General features: G+C 52.5%; 1 protein-coding gene across 6 annotated transcripts in view; it reads left to right on the top strand.

Annotated features, from left to right (window-relative positions):
* Positions 1–835: 835 nt before the first annotated feature.
* LHPP (phospholysine phosphohistidine inorganic pyrophosphate phosphatase) overlaps positions 836–21782 on the top strand; it is a 139344-nt gene continuing 118397 nt past the window's right edge. For 3 of the 6 annotated variants that reach the window (XM_070631603.1, XM_070631586.1, XM_008516218.2), the window contains exons 1-2: positions 1228–1411; positions 18377–18564. In XM_070631603.1, the coding sequence (XP_070487704.1) occupies positions 1287–1411; positions 18377–18564 (313 nt within the window). In that variant the 5' untranslated portion in view covers positions 1228–1286. Of the gene's footprint in view, positions 1412–18376; positions 18565–21782 lie in introns of all 6 variants that reach the window. The other 3 variants (XM_008516216.2, XM_008516215.2, XM_008516217.2) reach the window with 3 other exon arrangements.

The raw sequence follows: 21782 nt of genomic DNA, 5'->3' as shown, positions 1-21782 counted from the left end.
CTTAGGAGCCAATGGAACCATGAGTTGGGCGTTTCTCATAGCCGCATGGCTCTTGTCTGTATTGGTTGAGCTTGGTTCCCCAATCTCCATGGAAATTGGTGAGCTCCTTAATGCCCTGTGTAAATGCACCCCTCTAGTTGGAGTGGTTTTGATTGTCTGCAACTAAGAACCATGGCCAATACAAGGTCTAACATTCTTTTCTTCCCCAACCAGATTGTAAATCCCAAAGAACAGGAAGTACTTTTTATATTTCTCCTGTATAATCAGCAGAGTACACAATTCTCTTAGTAATCTTATCAACATGGTATGCATAATTCATTGAACTGGGTCAAAGTTCTAGCATTTTGACAAATTCTTCATCTTATTAGTGAATCAAGAGCCTGAAGTGGAGGGGCCATCCTAATATGGTCTTCTTCTGAAACCTCAAAACTAAGTCAGGCCAGGAGAAGTCAAATTTTTTCAATTTAAATACTTGAAAGGGTCAGAAGGACAGTCAAGGAAGTTCTCCTTTTCTATCAATTTTTATTTATTGCAAAAATGATGCACCATTAAATGGAATGTAAAAATTATCCAAAATCTCACTGGCCTAACGCATTGCAGTATTCTGATTTTCTTCTCAGCCCTATTCCTATGCATCCTTATTTTTGCAGGCTGTTGTCTAATTTTGTGTTCTACTTTTTCATATAACGTTATAACATGAACATTTTCCATGTTATTATCTAGTCTTCATTTTTGATGGCATAATATTTCTTTCAGAAGCTATCTTAGAATTTCTTGAACAACTTCTGTCCTTGAACATTTATTTTTCTTCCATCTTGTTCTGGCCTGATAACTTACACTGCAGCTGTCTTTGGAATCGTCTCCTTAGCATCGCTTCCCATGCGCGGGGTTGTTCGGTCAATGGGTCCAAGTATCTCCACTGCTTTCCAAGGACTGTCACACTCTCTCGCTGAAAGATGAGAACACCATCCGAAGTACTGGTATTGCCTGTTCTCTTTGATTTTTGCTACTTTTACAGGTGCCTCCTTTTTGTCTCAACTTGCCTTGCTCTGATTTTTAGGGAAGTTAGCTACTTCCCAGAGGCTTGTTTTCTGCTTTTCCTGCTCTTTGTCCATTAATCTCCCGGAAAGGGCTTCATTTCGGGGCGCGCGTGACCCCTGAGCAGGGAGGCTGAGCCCAGTGGTGGCCAGCGGACTACATTTCCCAGGCGCCCCTGCGCGGCATGCGCGGCCGCAGTTTCCAGCAGCCGGTTGGGACGCGGGGGCTGAGGTGCACAGCGGGGCGCAATGGCTGCGTGGGGACAGAGGCTGGCCGGGGTGCGCGGGGTGCTGCTCGACGTCTCGGGCGTGCTGTTCGACGGCGCCGAGGGCAGCGGCGTGCCGATCGCCGGCTCCGTGGAGGCGGTGGCGAGGTGAGTGGGCCGCGCTGGCAGCCAAGGGCGCCGGGCTCGGTGCTCAGCCGAGACCCACTGGCCGCTGCAGGCCGCTGGCGGGGGGCAGGCGGGGCAGGGGATTTCAAAGACTTAGTGAGAAAAATGTGAAATAATTCATTATATTGTTTTATATTGATTACATGTTTAAACGATAATAATTTGAATATATTAGGTTAAATAAAATACATTAAATGAATTCCACCTGTTTCTTTAGACTTTTGTTAATGTGGTTGCCAGAACACTTTAAATTACATATGTGGCTGGCTTTGTAATTCAGTTGGACTGCGTTGCTTTACAGGGGAGGAGGAGGAGAAGGGCGTCTTGCCCACCAAGTCGTGTGTAGGAGGATGCTGCCAGGACCAAGGTTGGCACCACTGGACCCTGGATTTTGTAGTTGCCATTGACATCGTGGGCCACTGCTGCCATGATGTTGATGGGAAGCTGGGAAGGGCTAATTGCACAACACTTCACCTCCCAGAGTCACAAGCTCGGGGACCGTGGCTTGGGGGCTTGACCTGGCTGGAACTCAGTTTACCTTCCTGTAGATGGCAGTTAAGTGAGCCTCTTGGTCCTTCTCAGAGATCCCATCCCAGCTGTCTTTACAAAAGCCAAACTGTCCTGCATAGCAGAGCATGACGTGTTGGGGAGGCCAGGAACTCAGGAAAGGAAGACAGGGCCTGCAGGAAAGCATGTGAAGGACATCCAGACCTAGGAGACTCCTGGCGGCCCTGGGGGCGCAGTTCCCGAAGTCTGGGTCTAAGTGTTCTCTGCCTTGGTCTCTGTTTATGCCAAGGTTTCAGAATGCTCTGTCACAGACAAGAGCATTATGGGGGTGGCGCCTTTGGGAATGGAGCAGAGGACACTGGGCTGTGTTTCGGGGTGAAGTGGGCCCAGTGTGGGGGAGCAGGAGGCCAGAGCCTCAGGGCTGTGACTGAGGCAGAGAAAGCCTCATGGGGTGACGTCTGGAGGGAAGATGGACAGTAAAAGATGGTTTATTCATTTGTGTCCAACTTCATTTGGACACAAATGAATAAACCATGTTACCAGGTTGGCATAGGTGACGTGAAAAAAGTGGGTACTGAGAGAGTGTGACAGGGATGAGGCTGTCTGTGCCAGGGTCCAGGGACAGCTGTGAGGAGAAGGCATTGGACTGAACCAGAGGGAAGAAGGACCATCTGGGTGACGGGGCGGAGGAAGTGCATTCCAGCTAGAGGGAACAGCGGCTGCAAAGGCCTGAGGTAGAAGTAAGCGTGGCACATTCTCCTTCAGGGAGTAGTGAGGGGGAGCAAGGCTGTAGCAGGCAGGGACTTGACGGTCACAGAGATGTGTCTGGATTTTATCCTGAGTGCAGTGGGAAGTCACTGAAGATTTTAGGCAGGAGTGTCGTGTGATCTGACTTGTTTTAAAGAAATTTAAGTGTAAAAAGTGAAACTATGTAAGTACTAAATGAAAACAGGGGAGATTTCCTTGGAAATCTTGGACTAGAAGACTTTCATAACTATGCCTCAAAATCTAGAAATCGACAACAAAAAATCAAAGCCCAATAGAAAAATGCACAAAGATATAAACAATCAGTTCACAAAGAAAAACAAATGACCCCTAAGCATATTGAAAGAAATGCAATTAAAACTATGCGGAGATGCCATCTTTCAACAGTTAGAGAAAATTGGCAAAAATCCAGAACTTTGGGGATGCATCCACTTGGCGAGAGTTTGCGGAAGCAGACCCTGGCATTCATTGCAGATACGTTTGTCATTATCTATCAGCAGTCCCGCTCCTGGGAATTTGTCCTGTCTCATGCGTGAGACGTGATGTAAGTCTGGGGTTGTTCATTGCAGTGCCTTCTGAAGTAGCAAAAGATAGAAACAGCTCAAGTATCCATCAATTGGGGAGCATTATGGTTCATCTATATGGGGAAATACCGTGCAGCATAAAAAGGAATGAGCTCTCTTGCCATGTAGACTTGTTGTCAGTGAAAACGGCAAGCACAGAACAGGATGCGTAGTGTGCTGTCTTCTGGGTGGAAAAGGCAGAAATGCAAGTGTGTATTCCTGCTGCTATGTTGGCATAAGGAAACTGGAGGGAGGAGCCTCCCTGTGTGAAGATCTGGGGGGCAAGCAATTGGGGAGGATTGTGGGGTGGGGAAGGGGTGGGAGCGAAACTCTTTGCTGTACCACTTTGTATGTGACCATTTCTAAAAGTTTTTGAACCACGTGAATGTATTTCCCATTCAAAATATGAAATTACAAGTATTTTGTCAATTATATCTCAATAAAGCTAGAAAAAATACCACACCAAAAAAAAAATTGGAAAATTTTAAGAAGCTCCCTTGGCTGCAAAGTGGGGAATGGCCTGGGAGTGGGACAGACAGCAGGGCTCAGGAGAGGAAACAGGGGAGCCACTTAGGGCACCGTTGTGTGGTCCAGGGAGAGGTGACAGGGCTTGGACCAGGGTGGGTGATGGAGATGGAGAGAAGCTTATGAGTTAAAGAGATGTTTTGGAAGTAGGACCAATAGACCTGCCAATATATTGGACATTGTGGATACCAGAGAGAAGATGAGGTAAAGAATGGTTGCTGGTGTCGGACTGGAACACCTGAGGAGATGGAGAGGGGACAAGGAGGAGGGCTCAGGGCAGGTGCCATGATGGCTCATGATGTATGTCAGGTTCCTGACACTTGGCACACAGTAGACCCCACGACAGTATAACATTTAAATCTCATGTCCCATGTTATTAATCTAGGAATTCCTGTTCTATAGGCTTTTAATTCTTTTAAAATCTGGGTCACTTAAAAGCAACTTTTTATTAAAATTTAGATGTATTCTCCTATTGATAGGATGTAGTTTCCCATTTTCAGTTATTATGAATAGTGCTGCTGTGAACATTCCAGAACATGTCTTTTGGTGAGTGCACGGATGCATTTCTGTTGGGTAGAGACCTAGGAGTAGAATTGCTGAGTCATGAGAGAGGTTCGTGTTCGACTTTCATAGTTGCTGCCGTGTGAGGGTCCCAGTTGCTCTGCGTCCTCAACACTTGGGTTTGTCAGTGCTTTTCATTTTAGCACGGTCACTTTGCCTCTAAAAACACCTGAGAAGTAGAGTAGGTCAAGAATATGGGTGGATCCTCCATCCCTTCCCGTCCACTTCTGCCGAGGAGCACAGAATGGATTTGGCAGTGGCCTTGGGGAAGGCAGGCTGCCTGCTGAGCCCTTGTTTCCTGTCAGGAGTGGGTCTGGGGTTCCCCCTCCCCTCCTGGGGGTGAAGCTGCTCTCAGAGCACTTCCTCTGTGCTGGGCGTCCCTGCCTGTCTCCTTTAGTCCCCTGGCAGTCCAAGGGGGAGCCATTGTTATCCCCAGGGATCAGCTGAAGCAGCTGCAGCTCAGGGCTTGCAAGTGGCTCAGCTGGGATGCCCAGCACCGCAGGATCCCAGGTCTTCCTGCCTCCTAACCCCCGAGTCAGATTGTCCTTAGAATCTTTTGAGGGAGAAGGGGGCACTGAGAAAGGTCAGGGGCTCCTCTCTGACAGCCTCTCCTGAGTCTTGCTCCCCCCGACTCACAACTGTCCAGCAAATGCAGGCACAGACTCCAGGGTGTGGCGTTAGGAGGGTGGTCCCTCGTCCCGTCACTTCTGTGGGTGCTGCCCTGGCATCTTCCGACTCATCCCCCGGAGGGTGTTGTTTGGATTTGCGGGGACGTGGGGGACTCATCTAGCTGGGGTGTCTCTGGTAGCAGCTACACTGTGCAGACCTAACGGCGATAGAACAGCAGTCCTAAAATCCATCCCTGCCGGTTATGTAGCTGAGAGGGAGTCCCTTCCCCAGCGTGGGGGTCGGGGAGGTTATTCTCTGTGAGCGGGCATGGTACTCCTTCCCCCGGGGATTTTATCGTTGTGCTGCCCAGGGGCCTGGAGGATGATGGCCAGGTTCCCTGAGACCTCCCTGGGCTCCCATGGCACAGGACTACGTCCCCTGCTTGGCCCCTGCTCGCGGCCTACCCGGGCCTTCTCTAGTCCCCTTTGTGGCCCTTCTCCTCCCCCTCCGCCCACCTCACCCCTTGCTCCCAGTTACACAGACTCCGGGTGGGGGTTTCACTGACCCAGCCCCGAGCCTCCAGTAACCCAGAGTTGGGCCGCCTCATGGCAGTGCCCTCTGGCTCTCCCAACGGTCCTTTTCTCTCTTTGGCTCTTCTGCCGCTCTTTAAAGATGAGGCCCCTCCACGTGGGCCCAGCCTCCAATGGCCCACTGATCCAGGAAGCCCCACAGGTCCTCCTCATGGGCGGCCTCGGCTTCCACAAGGGCCAGTGGCCAGGAGCTTGGTGGCAGCGAGTGTGTGCGGGACACTTCCCTCTGGTCAAACATGCCTGCACTTGGACTTTTCCGTGGGGGTGTTTCAGACATGCAGGACACCACGTTTCCCTTGTGGTGGCTGAGCCTGGAATGGACTCTACCAGGAGCCCTTTCTGGGAAACGCCTGCTTGCCAGGTGCACAAGGCTGGGCATTCGGCTGCTCCGTGCGGTGTTTGCAGCGCAGGAGTGAGGTTTCTTTGCACCCTGCTCTCTGTGGCCTCCTTGATATTCACGGCCTGCTTTGAAGTCGCCAGCAGCTCAAAGGAAGTTCCTGGGGTGAGAGCAGCGCTGCGGGGGTGGGGGGGGGAGAGTGTGACAAGCATGATGGGGGACCCGGGGTCCTGGGAGCTTTGGCCTCCATGGCAGCTCCCAGCACTGTGGGTTCTCAGACAGCACCTTCCATTCCAGGAACCCCGGAGGGGGCGACTCACCACTCTTCTTCTTAGACTTTCTGTGATGACAGGTGTCCCAGATTTTCTGAAAGGTTCCTACCTTGTTTGGGACACAGAGCACACGGGGAGTATAAACTCTGCTTTTTAAAACAACGTCGACCACAATAGTAGCAGTCACCAATGATTGAGGGAGGCCTGTCCTGTCCCAGGTAGGTGCTTGCCACACATGCCAGCTTCACGAGCAGCCTTGGGGTAGGGGTGTCGCCCCTTATCAAGATGAGGACTGAGGCTCAGAGATTCAGGAACTGGCAGAGGTAGGGAAAGGGGCTGAGCCAGGGTTTCCCCCCGGGGCTACCTGGCTCCAAAGCCCCAGTTTTCCCCCCAGTACCACAGTGCCTCTCAGTGAAGATGCTTTCCTTCCTTCACGTACACACCCAGCAAGTGTTTATTGAGTGCTTCTACTATACTAAAAACACGGCTCTTGTGAAACTGATGATCCAGTATGGGGAGATTGGCGTAAACAGCACCCACAAAGTCTAGTGTCAGATGGAGAGACTGATCCTGCAGGAAGATAGGGAGCTGAGGGTGGGGGAGCATGGCCTCACAGATTTGGAGATGTATGAGCTGGGTCTCAAGATCTCATCTGGGCCAGGAGTGTCCCAGACAAGAGAACAGGAAGCCCAGGCTTCTGAGGCCACGCTGACTCCTTCCTGGAGCTGCCAGGGACCGTGCTGGCCAGGTGGGGCCCTCCTGCTGCTCTAGGGCTTATGGGCGGGCGTGGTCATGGGACATCTGTAACCGGCCTGGGTCCCCCCACCAGGCCCTTTATTGGAGCCCATTCTCGGGCAGAATGGCTCTCCGAGGGGAGCCATTCAGAGGCAGGGCTGGGCACAGCAGGGGCTTCAGGGGCCCGCCTAGGGCCTGCCCAGCACAAAAGATAGCCCTGGAGGCATCTGCATGTGAAAGGCGGGTGGGCATTTACTGCATCCTGTCTCAGGGCCACTAAAGCACATCTGCTGGCCCAGCCCTGTCCAGCCTTTTCGCAGCCAGCGGAAGGAAGCAGGCCTGGCCTGGGCCCAGGGCAGCCTCATAAAGCAATTGCCACCCAGGACCACCAGACCTGAGACCCATCCTTCCAAGTGGGGCCTCTCAAACCCCAGTGTGCACCGGAAGCCCTGGGACCCTGTTAAAATTCAAGTGCTCCCATCAGGTCTAGGAGCAGCCAGGAATAGGGTCCAGGGACCCCTGTCTGAAGTCTGACTCACCCACAGCCTTTAAGACCGACCTCATCCTCTGTGCTCTGCTGCCCTGGCACCATCGGCTCTCCAGGAGTGGCAATAATAATAAAGCTACTAGGGACCGAGGCCAGGAGCCTCACCTGCATTGCGTCATCCCATCCCCCGACTCATGGCCCAGCACCTGCCAGAGGGGGCTTATTGGAGGGGTGGGTGCTTGTTTGAGTTTGTTTAGGCCAACAGGAGCTTTCCTGACTCAGCCTGGATTCTGGACGAGGGGTGTTCATTGAGAATGTCCTGTCACCCGTGCTGTCATTTACTGTTGGGGGTGAACTATGCTGTCTTCAGAGGTGGGGGGTGGATGAGAGCTCAACGCTCGCCTCCTGGGCTGTGTTCTTATTTTATAACGTCTGCTGTTTAAGCTTCAGAAGTCAAAGGCGGCTCCCTTGTAAACACTCCTCCTAGTGCGTGAATGTACAGAGTAAAAAGTCCAAATTGTAGTTCCCTGCCCCGTGCCAGTCATTCCCCCAGGGTGACCCTGTGGATCCTTCCAGACCTCTTCCTCTCTGTTTCCTGGAAAGCACAGAGGACTTTAAGATGCAGCCCCCTCCCTTTCCTGGCTCTGGTCCAGCGCCTCCGGACGGTTCCCCGTCATACCCTCTGCTGCTGCCTCGCACTCCTCGGGCAGCCCCATGCTCAGGGGACATGTTTTGTTCATTCACATGTCGCTGGAGGCCAGAGTCGCTTGCACATCCCTATCCAGGGGTTTCAGACTCTTGTGTAGCCTCAGAGCATTTATTCTTCAAATGAAATCTGGGGTAGAACCCCTAAATTAAAAAACAGATATAAGGGCAATGTTTGAATAGTGTATATTTTCTGGGTTCCAATCTATAATATTGATTATAAAGTCAGTCAGTGAAAATGATGCAAGAGTTTTGATGAATAACAATATTGAAGTCTGGAGCAGTGGGCAGCTCAACACAGCTTATATGTTTATAATTTTATATGTGTGGCTGGGAATAACCTGCGTGTCTATGGCAGGGGAGAGGGGGAATAAATTTTGGTTTATCCAGACGGGAGAATATTCTGCAGCTGTTAACAAGAGTGAGGTAGCTCCGTTTGGTGTTGACGTTAGTTTATATGACATGAATATAGTCAGTGAAAAAGTTATAGAATGATGTGTATGAAATACCATTTTTGTTCCAAAAGATAGAGAAAGGAGACACATCACCTGTGTGTATCTGGGGTAGAGTAATAACAGGACCTCGAACATGGCTTGTGTGGAGGGAGACTGAGGGACGGTGGCGCATGGTGAGGCCGCACCAGACACAGCTCTTTCTCACTTTCTGACCTTGGCTTTGGTGGGCAGGCGTGGCTCTGTGGAAATCAAGAGCAGCCAGGCGGGGCTTCTGGAACAGTTACTAGTTTACCCCGACAGGCCTGCCGTCCGTGGGAAGCCCACTGATTAGGCGCTGAGCATGGCACCGGTTCCTCATGAAACTCATCAGTGGAGTCATGATCCCCCAGCACCCCAAGGATGTATGGAGAGGCCATATTGGCAAAGCCGTGCCCAGGCCCTTCCCCTGATGGTGTGCAGGGCGATTTCCCATGACCCTGGGGCTGGCAGGATGCTGCCCCGGGAGGAACCTGAGGCTCAGAGAGGTGACGGGACTTGCTCAAATTCGCCTCGTGAGGAAGGAGAGTGGGGCCAGCATCCTCGCCAGGGCAGGTGCTACCTCTTACCTGTCACCTAAAAAAAGGTAGGTGTCAGCTCCTGTGGGCGAGGGCTTGGGTTTCGAGTCCCAGCCCTGCCCTGTGGTGGCGATATGGTCTCGGGCAGGTTTCTTAGCCTTTTTGTGCCTCAGTTTCCCGCCTGTAACACCTGCGTCATGGGGTTTAAGAGTTAAGTGAGATATTTTCTCTTAAACCAAAATTTTTCTTGTTCCACATCTGGGAGCTAAAGGAGCATTTTGTTGCTTGAAGGGTCAGATAATGGTGAAGAGGTGGTTATTTTGCAAATAAGCAGTCTTTTGGTTGTGGAACTTGGTGCACATTTGAAACAAAATCGCTCTGTTCTGCCCAGGGAGTTGTCTTTTTCACATTTGTATATATTTTCATGAGGCTGATGTTAAAGGTTCTCGTCCAAGCCCTGCCCCTGGGCGAGGCACTCAGCCCCTCCAAACCCCAGGTCCTCATCTCTAGGTGGGGATATTGAGCCATCTCTCAGATTGTTGCCAGGATTCAGTGTGAGCCTGTCATTAACCCATGGGTAGCGGGTGGCGGCCAGTCACTGGGAGCTGTGGTAGCTACTATGGGAGCTCCCTCTGTCCTGGGTGCCCCAGGGATGTCCGCCAGGTCACTGAGCCCCGGATTTCACCCTAGGCTCCCTTTGCTGGATTGAACTTTGCCCGCCTTCTTAACGGTGCCCCTGGGTGATGCTGTCTGGGCTCCCTCCAGCAGGCCTCCCTTGCCTCCTGGCTCCCCCTGCCGTCCCTGGTTCACTGGGCATCTGGCTTCCTGCCAGACTGTCCGCTTCGAGGGCCTAGATGTCCCCAGCACCCAGCTTACCAGAGGTGTGGTTGTCGTTGTCGCCGTCTTCACTGCCATTCATTATTTGCAGTGTTCCAGCGGCTTCTCATGTTTTTTTTTTTAACATAGTCTTCATGACAGCCCTGTCAGGTAGCTACTATTAGCGCCCCACTTCATGGATGCGGAGACCAAGGTTGGAGAGGGTTAGGTGACGAGCCTCTGTCACAAATGAGAAGGCAGTGGAGGCGCTGTGGGTGTGTCTGCTTCCCGAGCCAGGCTCCCCACTTACCCTGAGGATGTCTGGCCTCTGTCCCCTGCAGTGGCCAGCACTGAACCGGCCCATGACGGCGCTCAGGTGACTGGCTGGTGGGTAACTTACAAGGTTGGGGAGAGGTCCAAAGAGCCCACGATTCCCTGAAACATGTCCTTAGGCACCCCGTGCCCCCTGGGCCTCAGTTTCCCCCTCTGTGAAATGAGCCACTAGGTTGGACAGTCTCCCAGGTCTCTGGCTTCTAGGTTCCCTGCACTTGACTTTTAATTGTGTTTGTTAATAAATAGTAAACTGACGTTTGTGGGCTCAGCATGTCCCTTTGATCTGAGTTCAGAGGCTCAGGCAGGTCAGGGTGATAACACTTCATGGCAGGTGAGGCAGTCACGGGCATGGAAAAGGTGTGCCATGCATTTTGTAAGAGCACTGGCTTGAGGCCTTCCCGATGTCTACTTGACCTTATCGCTGTCCCGCTGAGGTCACTGGCCGAGTGGCCCAGACCAAGAGGCCCAGCCAGGGCCCGCCCATGTGCGTCACTGCCTCTCTTGCTCTATCTCTTCTCTCCGCCCAGAGTTTGGACTCTGTTTCTTGCCTGGACTCTGACGACACAATGATGTGCATCGCTGCCCAGGGGAGTGTCAGATGGAGAATGGGGAGGGACCTACATGGTGGGTGAGCTGCATGCCATCAGCCTGGCTGAAAGGTCTGCTCTGGGGGGGGTTGGTGGAAAGAAGGGGCAGGTGTAGCAGGCCCAGCTGGAGCTAGTGACAGAGGCTGCTACCGGTGCCCCTCAGCGTCCGTGGTCCTGTGGTGACGCCAGCATGAGGGAGGGGTCACGGTGTGTCCGCCATGGCCAGCCCTGGGGAGCCAGCAGGCCAGGTGCTGCCATTACCCAATTTCATGACTGGGGCTCAAGGACCCCAAGAATCTGGCCCATGGATGCCTGGCCAAGGGCATGTGCAAGGTACAGATGCAGGACCCCAGCTGGGAAGCCAGACCCCATTCTTATGGGGGCAAGAAAGCCAGCTCTTCTGTAGCTGCTCCAGCCATAAGGCAACTGCCTCACCCTGAGCTGATGCCCATCAGCCGGGCACATGGGGAGCTGGGCCGGGTCCCTTCCCGGATCAACACAGGCGCCCCTTGGAGTGTTGGAATGACTGTATTTTTCTACTCAGAACCATCCCTGCTCTGTTTCCGGGCTCCTATTTGACCTTCTATTTTAAAAAATTGGGTTCTTAGACAAATAAGCACTTCACAGGGTTCAATTCTCTAAACACGTTTTCAGTCTCTGTGGCTTTCTTAAAGGGAAGCAGCCAGAGATCTCAAAATCAGACAGCGGCTGGTGCTGCTGCCAGCCCGGCTCTGTGACGAGGTCTGGATGCCGTGGGGCGGCTGACGCTGGTGTTCACTGCGGGCCTCGGCTGGGCGCGGCCGCTGCTGTTAGGTCCGTAACACTCCCCAGGTTTTGCGATTGTGCTTTCCCTCTCTGAGGAGACTGAGGCCTGGAGCTTTATTTATCTGCAGCTGTTCCCATTTCTATAGTAATAGGGACCCTCTGCCCCACCAGATAACGTCCCCAGGGGCAGAGCAGGCTGTGGGTCAGGGAGCAGGAATGAGGGGAAATGCCCTCCCTGCCTTCACAGCCCCCTTTCCTTCTGGTGTGAGTTTCTCCTGCCTCATCTGGGAGAGGGTTCCTGGCCTCTGAAGTAGAAGTGGCCCTGGCCCCGGTAGGAGACCAGAATTACAGTCCAGTGTGGGCCCGGAGGCCTCACGCAGCTCTTTGAAGACCAGCCCGGGGACGAGCAGATTAAAGAAAGCAAACCCAGCTTTCTCTGAGATGTCCGAGTCACCCCTCCCCTCTGGGCACTAATCTCATTTGTCATATCCAGTGTGACCTGCCAGCTGGCGCCCTCACCTTCCCACCCAGGAACCACTCAGCTTGAGGCCTCCTCCCCTCCACCGTCCTGTAGGGGTCTCTCCTCCTGGGTGGAGGCGGTGGGATTTGGAGTCACCGTCGGCCTGGTCTGCCAGACCCTCCACACATCCCTCCTTCATAGGACCTGCCCCTAGCTCCTTGGGTTGTCCAGGTGGGCGAGGGTGGTGGGAGCAAGAAAGGAGGAGTTCCTGGCAGCTGATGGCCTCTCTGCTACCACTGCTTGGTTACAGGGCGTCTAGGGTGAGGTGGACAAGCACCCTGCCCGCTCTGAAAGGTTAGGACAGGTGGAGTGGGGAATGAGGAAGGCAGGAGGAGCCTGCCCACTGCCCACTGGCAGATGTTCTCAGCTAGCGTTTAGTGAGCACTCACTGGGTGCCAGGCCCGTGCAAGCACATGGCAGGTCTCACTGGATCCTCACAAAGTGAGGTAGGGGCTATTATCACCTCCATTTTACAGATGAGGAAACTGAGCCACAGAGAAAAGAAATAGCTTGCTGGAGGTACCATAGCCATTAAGTGGCAGAGCTGGGACCCAGCCCACAGTCCTCAGACTCTGAAGCACCTCTTGTCTCCACTTGGCCCCCTGGCCTCCTCACTCAGCAGAGAGCATCTTCTTGCACATCTGTTCCACAGCCTGTAGAAAGGAGTGCATCAATCCTGCATTCTTCTACACAGGCCCATCCTCCCATCTCCCTGTCTGGACTCATCCGGCTCTGCTGTACTTTCTCCTCTGGAATTCTCTAGAAACCTCACACCAGAAAGGATAAGAGGCAGACACTAGAGCAGTGGTGAAGCAGTGTTGCCCGTGAGTGGGATTGGCAGGGAGCGTGGGTTTCTTCTTGAGGTCCCTTGGAACCGGAATGATTTGGTTCTGTTACTGGGTGGGCCCATCAAATCTGGAACGTGGATCAGTTAGGTGCTTCTCACGGAAATGCATTGCCACGCTTCAAGGGCTGTGAAAGCCGAGCAGGAGGATGGGCTGTGCAGGGTTGGGCAGGGGCTCGGGGGGCTTCCCGAAGGAAGGGACATATGATCCAGGCCTTGAAGGATGAGTAGGATTTGGCTGTAGGGGAGAGTGAAGGCAAGGACTTGGGGCGACAGCAGGGCCTCTTGGGTCAGATGTTCCTGAGGGCTGGGTGGGGTGGGGAGGGAGGATGGCCCAGCTGGGAGGGGTGTTGTTCGGGGCATCCTCCCCTCCCAGCCCCGACTCTGCGAGCCGAGAGGGCAGCAGGCTGTGGAGCAATGCCAAGGTCAGTCAGGATGTCCAGTAATCGTCCTAGCATTCTACCTGCTACTGAACGATAATGAGAGGATTTCCATTATTTTCGGGTGAGCGCCCCTGGCAGATGCCGACAGCCAGCAGATGTGTGAGGTCCGAGGTGATTTGCAAGGGACTGGTTCATGTGATGCACGGTAATTGCACCAGACGACGTTGTCAGTCAGAGGCTTGTCCTGGCCTGCTGGGATGAGGTAAAGGTCAGTTCAAAGATCCCGTGTGGCCTCAGGAAATGGGGGCAAATCCCACTCTCACGGGCATCCTGGGGAGGCGGTAGTGGGCTGAGGTGGCATTCATGGTTTTAGAGGGGCCACCTGGCCAGAGCCCTGCCCTGTGCCACCAGGGCCCTGCTGTTGGCCCCCTGTCCGTGAGTTTCTTGGATGTTGGGGGGCGAGGATAACACAGCCTGTCCCAGAGCTGGGCTTGGCCCCATGCCAAAACCCCTCGGATTCGCTCCCTGTGGGGGGCGCTTTGAAGGCCGTGCCTCAGCCCTGAAGCCACACTGCCTCGGGCTTTTCTGACCTTCTGAATTCTTGTGTTCCAGGCCTCCCAAGGCCAAATCTGTGACGTCTGGCTGCAGACCCCACCAAGAGATGCCGAGGATTTGGTTCCTCTGCTTAGTCTATTCGGGCTGCCATAACAGAATTCCACAGACTCGGGAGCTTAAACCACAGAAGTTTATTTTCTCACCATTCCGAACGCTGATCATTCAAGAGCAAGGTGGCAACAGGGTCAGCTTCTGGTGAGCGTTCTCTTCCTGGCTTGTAGGTGGCCACCTTCTTGGTGCATCCTCATATGGCCTCTTCTTTTGTGCACAGAGAGGGATAGATCTTGTACAACACTAGTCCTTTCATATCACGGCCGCATCCTTATGACCTCATTTAACCTTCATTACCTCCTTAGGGCTTCAACATATGAATTTGCGGGGTGGAGGGGCGGGTAGGCGGGACACAATTCAGTCCATAGCATTGGCCATTCAGGGCCTCACCTGCAGTGCTGACCATCATCTCATGCCTTCTGGCCCCCATGCACACACAGGTGCACCTCACACCTGTAGAGTGTCAGTTTCCCTTCCCGCAGGAAGAGCTATGCTGTGTTCCTGAGGCTGTTGGGCCCTGGCATGGTGCTTCCCTTATCGGGAAAGTGCCAGCTGCCTTTGCTCACCGGTGTGAGGGTACCTGCATGCCACCACGAGATGGTCGAGAGCTCGTGGGCTTTGCTGCTCACAAGTTGCATGACATTGTAGGTGTCTGTCTCTCAGAGCCTCCATTTTCTTGTCTCTAGAATGGGGATAATGGGTCTTACCTCATCGCTCATTCAGTGAGTGCCACCTGCGTGCCAGGCACCTGGCCCTGGGGATGTATGTAGGGGACACAGACTGTGTGGCTGTGCCCTCAGGGAGTGAGGACAAGATTGGATCACGGATATGGAGCCTAAGGTGAGGCTCAGTGTAATGTTGTATTCATGCTTTACCATTTTAATAATAATAATGAACACTTTTATTATTTTCAGTGATTAAGAAAAATGAAGAGAGGACCTGGGACTCACCCCAGGTGGTCAGAAATAGTCAATGGTGACACCTCAAAAGGGGGTGTGTTGGGGGGCACAAATGGACAGACCCCCAGGGAGGGGACTTCGCCAAGCGTTTCTCAGAGGCTGATTTAATCCTAAAATGTACTTTGCTTTTAAAGCCTATGTTTTGGATGAACTGACATGGTGTTTCCAAGGAGACCAGTGGCTGAAGTGTCCTTAAGTGGGTTCTGTTATTTACTGTGTTTTCATCGGCATCTGAAGTGTTTGGAGTAGCAGATGTGGGGCACTGTCATCTCACTGTCACACGGATTGTTCACTGTTCTGAGAAGGTCACATCATAATTCATTAGCAATAATTAGTCCCCCGGCACCCCCTGCACGTCTTCATTCAACAGCTCCATTAACTTGGGTGCGAATCACGCGTTCCGGGCACCAATCAATGAAGATCCATCCGTAATGTACAAGGTGATGCTATTAGTTACAATATATTAACTGCCTAATTTAAAAATACAAAAGCTGTCTTTATGAAGGGCAATTAACCACTCAGCGTAATTGATAATTCATAACCCTCTGATTAGGAAAGACAAATACTAAGAAAGGACTGAATCACCTGGGCTATTGATTAAGACATTGTCAGCCTCTCAGTTTTCATTCACTCTGTTGTCTGTAGATTACAGATTTCTTCCCAAATCACACATGTGGGCTCCAGTACCTGGAGGGTCTGGAGGCGCATTGTAATGTGGGAATGTGCATTTTCACCACTGAATCCTGTCTGTTTCCCTCAGGGCTTAGGAGGGGGCTCCGTGCTCAGGACACCCTTGGGGAAGCAGTTGTGTGGTTGGTATGATCATAAGGAAGGGTCCCTCTCACTGGCTGTCATTTGGACTTTCCATCAGTCGGTCATTCAGCAAACATTTATCCGGGACCTGCTGTGCATCAAGCCCTGTGTGAAGCACTGGGAATGCCGAGGAGAGTAGCATCCCATTCTTGGCCTCATGGAGCACAAAGGTTTGGGAGAGAGAGAATAAACAAATATATAAATGGGGTGGCTGGAGCTATTGGTTACTGTTATAAAGAAAGAAAAACCATGGACAGAGATGGGGTGGGAGTAGTGTCACACAGGGTGGTGGGAGAAGAGGCAATGGACAGACCGTTTCCCTAGTTGCTGTCATTGCTAAGGAGTTTCATTCAGATCTCCTCCACCCCAGGGTGAACAGAGTGCCTGAGCTGTCCCCAAACCTCCTCTCCAGCCTGTTTATCCGGCTCAGCCATTCTTTATGCCTGACCAGGGCCCGGGAGGGTGGGGCCCACACCATGCCTGTGCCTCCCTCTGCTCTGCCTACCGTCCTTTGCCATCTCCTTGTCCTCCTGCAAGATTCTCGTTAGACCTGGCTCTTCTGGGAAGCTTTCTCTAAGACCCGCCCTGGGATAAGACCTCTGGACCCCTTGGCTTTGTACGTTAGCTCTGGTGCACGTGCTGCCTGTTCCCGACTCCAGGGAAGTCCCAGGATCCATGTCAGGGTCCAGTAGGGCTTAGCCCATGGCCTGGAGTCTCAGATCCAGGAGGAAGAGCAGAAAGCACTTGACCTTTCTGAGACTCAGTGTTCTCATTCATAAAGCGGGACAAAAAGTATATTCCTGCTGGGTTCAGGTGGAGTTGCATTTTTAGTTGGGTCTCACTTAGTTGCCCAAATGGAGGTTGATTTCAAGTCCATAGTTCTGAGTGACTGGGTCTAATCTGTGTGTTACCTCTGGACATGGGGCTACATCTGTAAGCACAAAGTTGGAGCCCATACCTTCCATATATATTTACTTATAAATAATAAAGGATAGATTATGTATTTAACACTGTGTTAATATATCACTTATAAAAAATATAAAGCTGGGAAGGATGGCTGACGAGTAAAGATGTCTTCCTGCATCTTCAGAGACCACTGACAGGGGCGTGTTGGGGACCTGTGTACCAAAAGTGCTGGTGACGATTAGTATGCCTGGGTAATTTCACTAGGGTTTCCTGGACCTCCTGACTGGCAGCCTGGTGTCTTTCCCACGACCCCATGCTGTGGCTCTCCGCAGGTGCCAGATGTGACTGACTGCTCCCTTGCTGTCAGGGGTTTGTCCAGGGAGGGCTGTGTGCCCTGAGCTGCGGCCTGTGTGGCCGGTGCCTCTGGAGATTCCTCCCGTCCTGCTGGCCCCCTTGCTGGGCACAGCCACGCTGGCCTCCTTTCCTGGCAGCTGTGCCCACAGTGCTGACTGTGGCCAAGTCCGCCCTTCCCTTGCTGGTAGCTCTTCCTTTGCCTCATTGCATGGCTGGCGCCTTCTCTCCCTTTAGGTCTCAGCTGCTGAGCTGTCTCCCCCGGGAGGCCTCCCCCGACCTTCCTGTCCACCCTGGCTGCCCTCTGTCTCTTCACCCGTTTCCCTCCTTCATAGCACCTCTCTTTTCTTAATCACAAACTCCCCTTCCTTTGCTCAATTTCGCACCCCACCCACCAGACTGTGGGCCCCAGGGGAGCAAGAGCCTACCTGTGGTCCTGCTGGCGGTTCCATGCCCTAGCCCAGCCAGGCACTTAGTAGGAGCTCAATCACCGTTTGTAGAAGGGCTCAGTGTTATTCCATTGGGGCCTCTTTATGCATCTGCTTTATGGCTTTGCCTTCCAAGAGCCTGCCCAGTGCAGCTGGGACACGACGTTCTCCTGTGAGCTCAGGCGGGAAAGACATCAGTGCTGCTGACGTTTGGCAGCATCTCAGGTTCACGTTCCGTTAACTCTGGGTCTGCATGGGATCGTCCGTGTACCTGATGACTCTGTCAGGCAAACCTTTCTTCAGTGACAGCGATGAGAAGACACACCTCAGCTTGGTCCCTCAGCCTTTGCACTTTTTGGGAAATATGGATCCAGAGTTAATACGGCACATGTAGCTCAGATGCAAAGTGGCAGTGCTAGTTGTTGTGGAAAGGTACAGGGAGATTGCTGCGGATGCTCAGAGGTGACCTCTAGCCAGGCTGAGCAGGATGGTGTGGTGAAGGGGAGGTGTTAAGTGGGGCTCAGAGGGTGGGAGAGTTGGCACAGTTGGCACTTGTGGAGAGGCAACATGTCCCAGGTGAGAGGGTGGGGATGTGTCCCAGGCAGAAGGAGAGGCATGGGCAAAAGTCACATGGTAAGCTTGGGGAATCTCAGGTGTGCCATGCTCAGTGAGGATGAAAAGGAGGGTTGTGGGGCATGGTCAGGTCCCTTGAAAAGGGTCTGCTCCAGCTCAGAAATCCCAATCTGAACATCCCTGGGTTCAATCAAGGCCTACCTCAGGCACCAGTGGTGACCTGGCCTTCTCTGGGACTGTACCCATCGCCCTTCGAGAAGCATCCATTCAGCTTCCTCCCCAGGAGACAACACGCCCCTGGTGTTGACAGCAACCTCCACCTATCATTCCACTTTCAGACTGAAGCGGTCCCGGCTGAAGGTGAGGTTCTGCACCAACGAGTCGCAGAAGTCCCTGGGAGACCTCGTGAGGCTGCTTCAGCAGCTGGGCTTCGACATCTCCGAAGGGGAGGTGACTGCTCCGGCCCCGGCCACCTGCCTGATCCTGAAGGAGCGAGGTCTGCGGCCATACCTGCTCATCCATGATGGTAGGCCTGCCGGGGCCCTGGGACCTCGTGGGGGTGAAGGCGCCCACTTTCTGGGGTGGGACTAGGGGAGGGTGTCCACTCACACCTGGGCCAAACCACTAGGAAGGACACCGAGGTAACACTTGGCTCCTATGGGGTGGAAATCTTGTGGGGCTTCCTGCTGGGGATCCAGCCCCATCCATCCCCTGGCCTCCTACCAGAGGGTCTCACACCACAGCCCTTAGGGGCAGGTTCCTGGTGGCTCCTTGGAGGAAAACCCTGAGCCAGCTTTCTGTGATCCAGGATGGACCAAGGGGGCAGGGAATTGTCAAGGGGGCAAAAATCTAGCTTCTGTGTGTGTGTATGTATGTATGTGTGTGTGAGAGAGAGACAGAGTGAGAGACAGAGACAGAGAGACAGGATGAAGAACTAGCCTGAGGCCCGTAGGTTTCTAACATCTGGCACCCATAGCCTCGGACTGTATGTGTGAAAACCAGCCCCACCCTGGCAAAGGGAACAAGGTCTACGTCCTGATATAGCCTGAATGCGAGAACAGAGCCCCTTTGACCCTCGGGGGGGAGTTTTTCTGGAACGAAGTGGAAGGAGCAGGACTGTCTGGTGCCTTCTGAATATTTAGGAAGAGGCAGAAGCGGTGCTTCAGAATTCAGGACCCTTTCCTGTCGTCGCACTGAGGCCTCCTCCTTCCCTCATCTGCGCTTGGTCTCTTTGCTTACAAACCACTGGCAGGGACAAGCACGCTTGTCTGTCCCCCGGCGGGAGGGGGCTCCCAGAGCTGCACGGTGCTCCCTGAAGGGCCTGGGTGTCAAATCCGTAGCTCTGCTGCCAGCTGAGGGTGACATCCCTGGCCTTAAGAAATCCGGTTTCTCAAAATCTTTCCTCTGTGATCTAGGATCCCGCCCTGCAGCGTCTTTATAACAGGTCCTCAGAGAAGTGAAAAGACTTAAGAAGGAAAACCCCCTTCTGCGGGGCAAAGGGAGGGGTGGGGGAGAAAGGAGCAGAGATGAGAGGAAAATTCAGGGTTTGCCCTGAAGGTGGCCTTAGTCACTGAGGGCCCCCCCCCGCCCCCGCCCCGAGCAGATCTGAGAGCTTCAGAGGCCCTTCCTTAGCTGGAATCCTGCTTCTGTGTTTTTCATGAATGTGCCTGTGTTTTCAGACTTCGAATCTTTTTTCAACTTTTGTTGTTGATGAATTTATTCCCCCTAACATTTTATTATGAAAATTTCCAAACATACAGCAAAGCTCAAAGAATTTTCCTTGGCATATTTGAATACGCATCGCCTTATTTTTATCAATGACATTTCACTATATTTTCTTCATTATAGATCGACCCATCCCTCCATCCATCTATCCATCTTATCTTTTTGATGTGTTTCAAAATAAATTGCAGACATCGGTACACTTGCCCTAAAACTTCAGCACATCGTTAACTAAAGTTCAGTATCTGTTTAGTTTTTCATTTCATGTAAAATTTACCTACAACGAAATGCAAAAATCTCAAGTGTACTCGCAGACTTTTGACAGAAGCACACAGATCTAAAACATTAGCGTCACCCCAGGATTTCCTGCATGCTCTTCCCAGAGGAAGCAAACCCCCAACCCCCTTAGGGGAACTCACTATTTGGATTTCTTCCATTATAAGTAAGTTGGCCTTGTCTAGAATTTCATATGGATAGACTCATACAGCATCTGGTTATGTTGGGGGTTCCCAAGACCACCCTCAGGCATGAAGACTTGCGAGAAGGACCCACAGGACTCAGAAGCGGTCGTGCTCATAGTTCCGGCTTATCACGGTGAGAGAATAAAGATTCAACTCAGCAAAGGGAAGAGACGCCTGGGCAAACTCCAGGAGCCTCCAGGTGCACCCTCCACCTGTCCCCTCCAGTGGCATTGTGCTGGGATGCGCTTACTTCTCCCAGCAGTGATGGGTGACAGCACATGTGACATGTTGTCACCCAGAGGAGCCCCCTGGAACTTTGTGTCCAGGGTTTTTATTAAGGGTCAGTTGGGTAGGCATGCAGTGTCTGCATATCTGACCTTGGCTACTCAGTCTCCAGCCCCCCAGATGTCAAACTGACACAGCATGGCCCAGGGCCCCAGCTTCCAAAAACCTTCCTTCCAGGCAGAATATTCCAAGGGCTCAGAGGTGACCTCCCAGGAGCTGCTGGAGGACCTGTCATGGAGATGCCTTTCCTTGGCACGTGCAGGGTATGAGCAGCCCAGGCCTGCTGACTTCACCCTTTCGCTGTAGTCGTGTGTGTGCAGCTTCTTTCACCCAGCATGCTGTTTTGAGACCAGCATGTGGTTGCATGTGTCAGTAGGTGTCTTCCTTTCCTTGCAGAGTGGTATTCCCTTGAGTGAACACACTGTGGTTGGTTTGTCCATCCCTCTTTTAGTGGACACCTGGGTTGTTTCCAGTTTTAGACTATTAGGAATAAATCTGCTGTGAACATTCCTGTACAGTTCTTTTGGGTAAATACCTAGGAATGGAATTTCTGGGTCATAGGGTAGATGTATGTTCAGTTTTATAAGAAACCGCCAGCCCTTTTTCCAGAGGGGCTGTATCATTTTACATTCCTGCCAGCTGTTGCAGCTGCTCTGCATCCTCACCAGCACTTGGTGTTGTCAGTCTTTTTAATTCTCCTTATTCTGGTGGGTATGAAGTGGTATCGCATTGTGGTTACTTCAGTTTTTTAGTCGAGAAATGTCAACATCTGATACCAAGATAGATGAGAGTGTTTCTTCCTAGGGACTGAAGATATAAGGCCAATGACCCGATTTATCCTTTCAACTTTCTCTTTTTTAATATGAAATGGGGGAGGGCATGGAAGGTGAAGGAGAAAGAGATGTTCCCAAGGAGGCTGGTGAACCGGGCTGGTGGGGATGAGATTCTGCTCCTTTTCAGGATGTGTGTGCCCCTGTTGTCCCCTCTCCAGTGGGGTTTGGCTGCAATGTGTCGATGGTTCTTAGAGTTTGGGGCCAGCAGTACCAACTCTATAAAGGTTGCAGCAGCCTTTTTTCGTGCTACGTCTAGGAATCTGTGTCTTTCAGACAGATTTCCCTTCTTAGTTGCAAAGCTACAGGTTTCCTGCCTGTGGTATTGAACTAAAGGAGCTCTTGCAGTGATGCTTGTGTTGGGGTGGGGCTCCAGGGCTGGGCCCATCTGTCTCCTAATAAGCTCTCTAACTGTGGGGAGCTGGAATTCCCTCATCCGTAAAATG

Source organism: Equus przewalskii, chromosome 1, assembly GCF_037783145.1.
Source record: "Equus przewalskii isolate Varuska chromosome 1, EquPr2, whole genome shotgun sequence".
Classification (NCBI taxonomy): domain Eukaryota; kingdom Metazoa; phylum Chordata; class Mammalia; order Perissodactyla; family Equidae; genus Equus; species Equus przewalskii.
The sequence above is the reverse complement of the archived record's forward strand: the minus strand, read 5'-3'. Positions and strand labels throughout refer to the sequence as shown.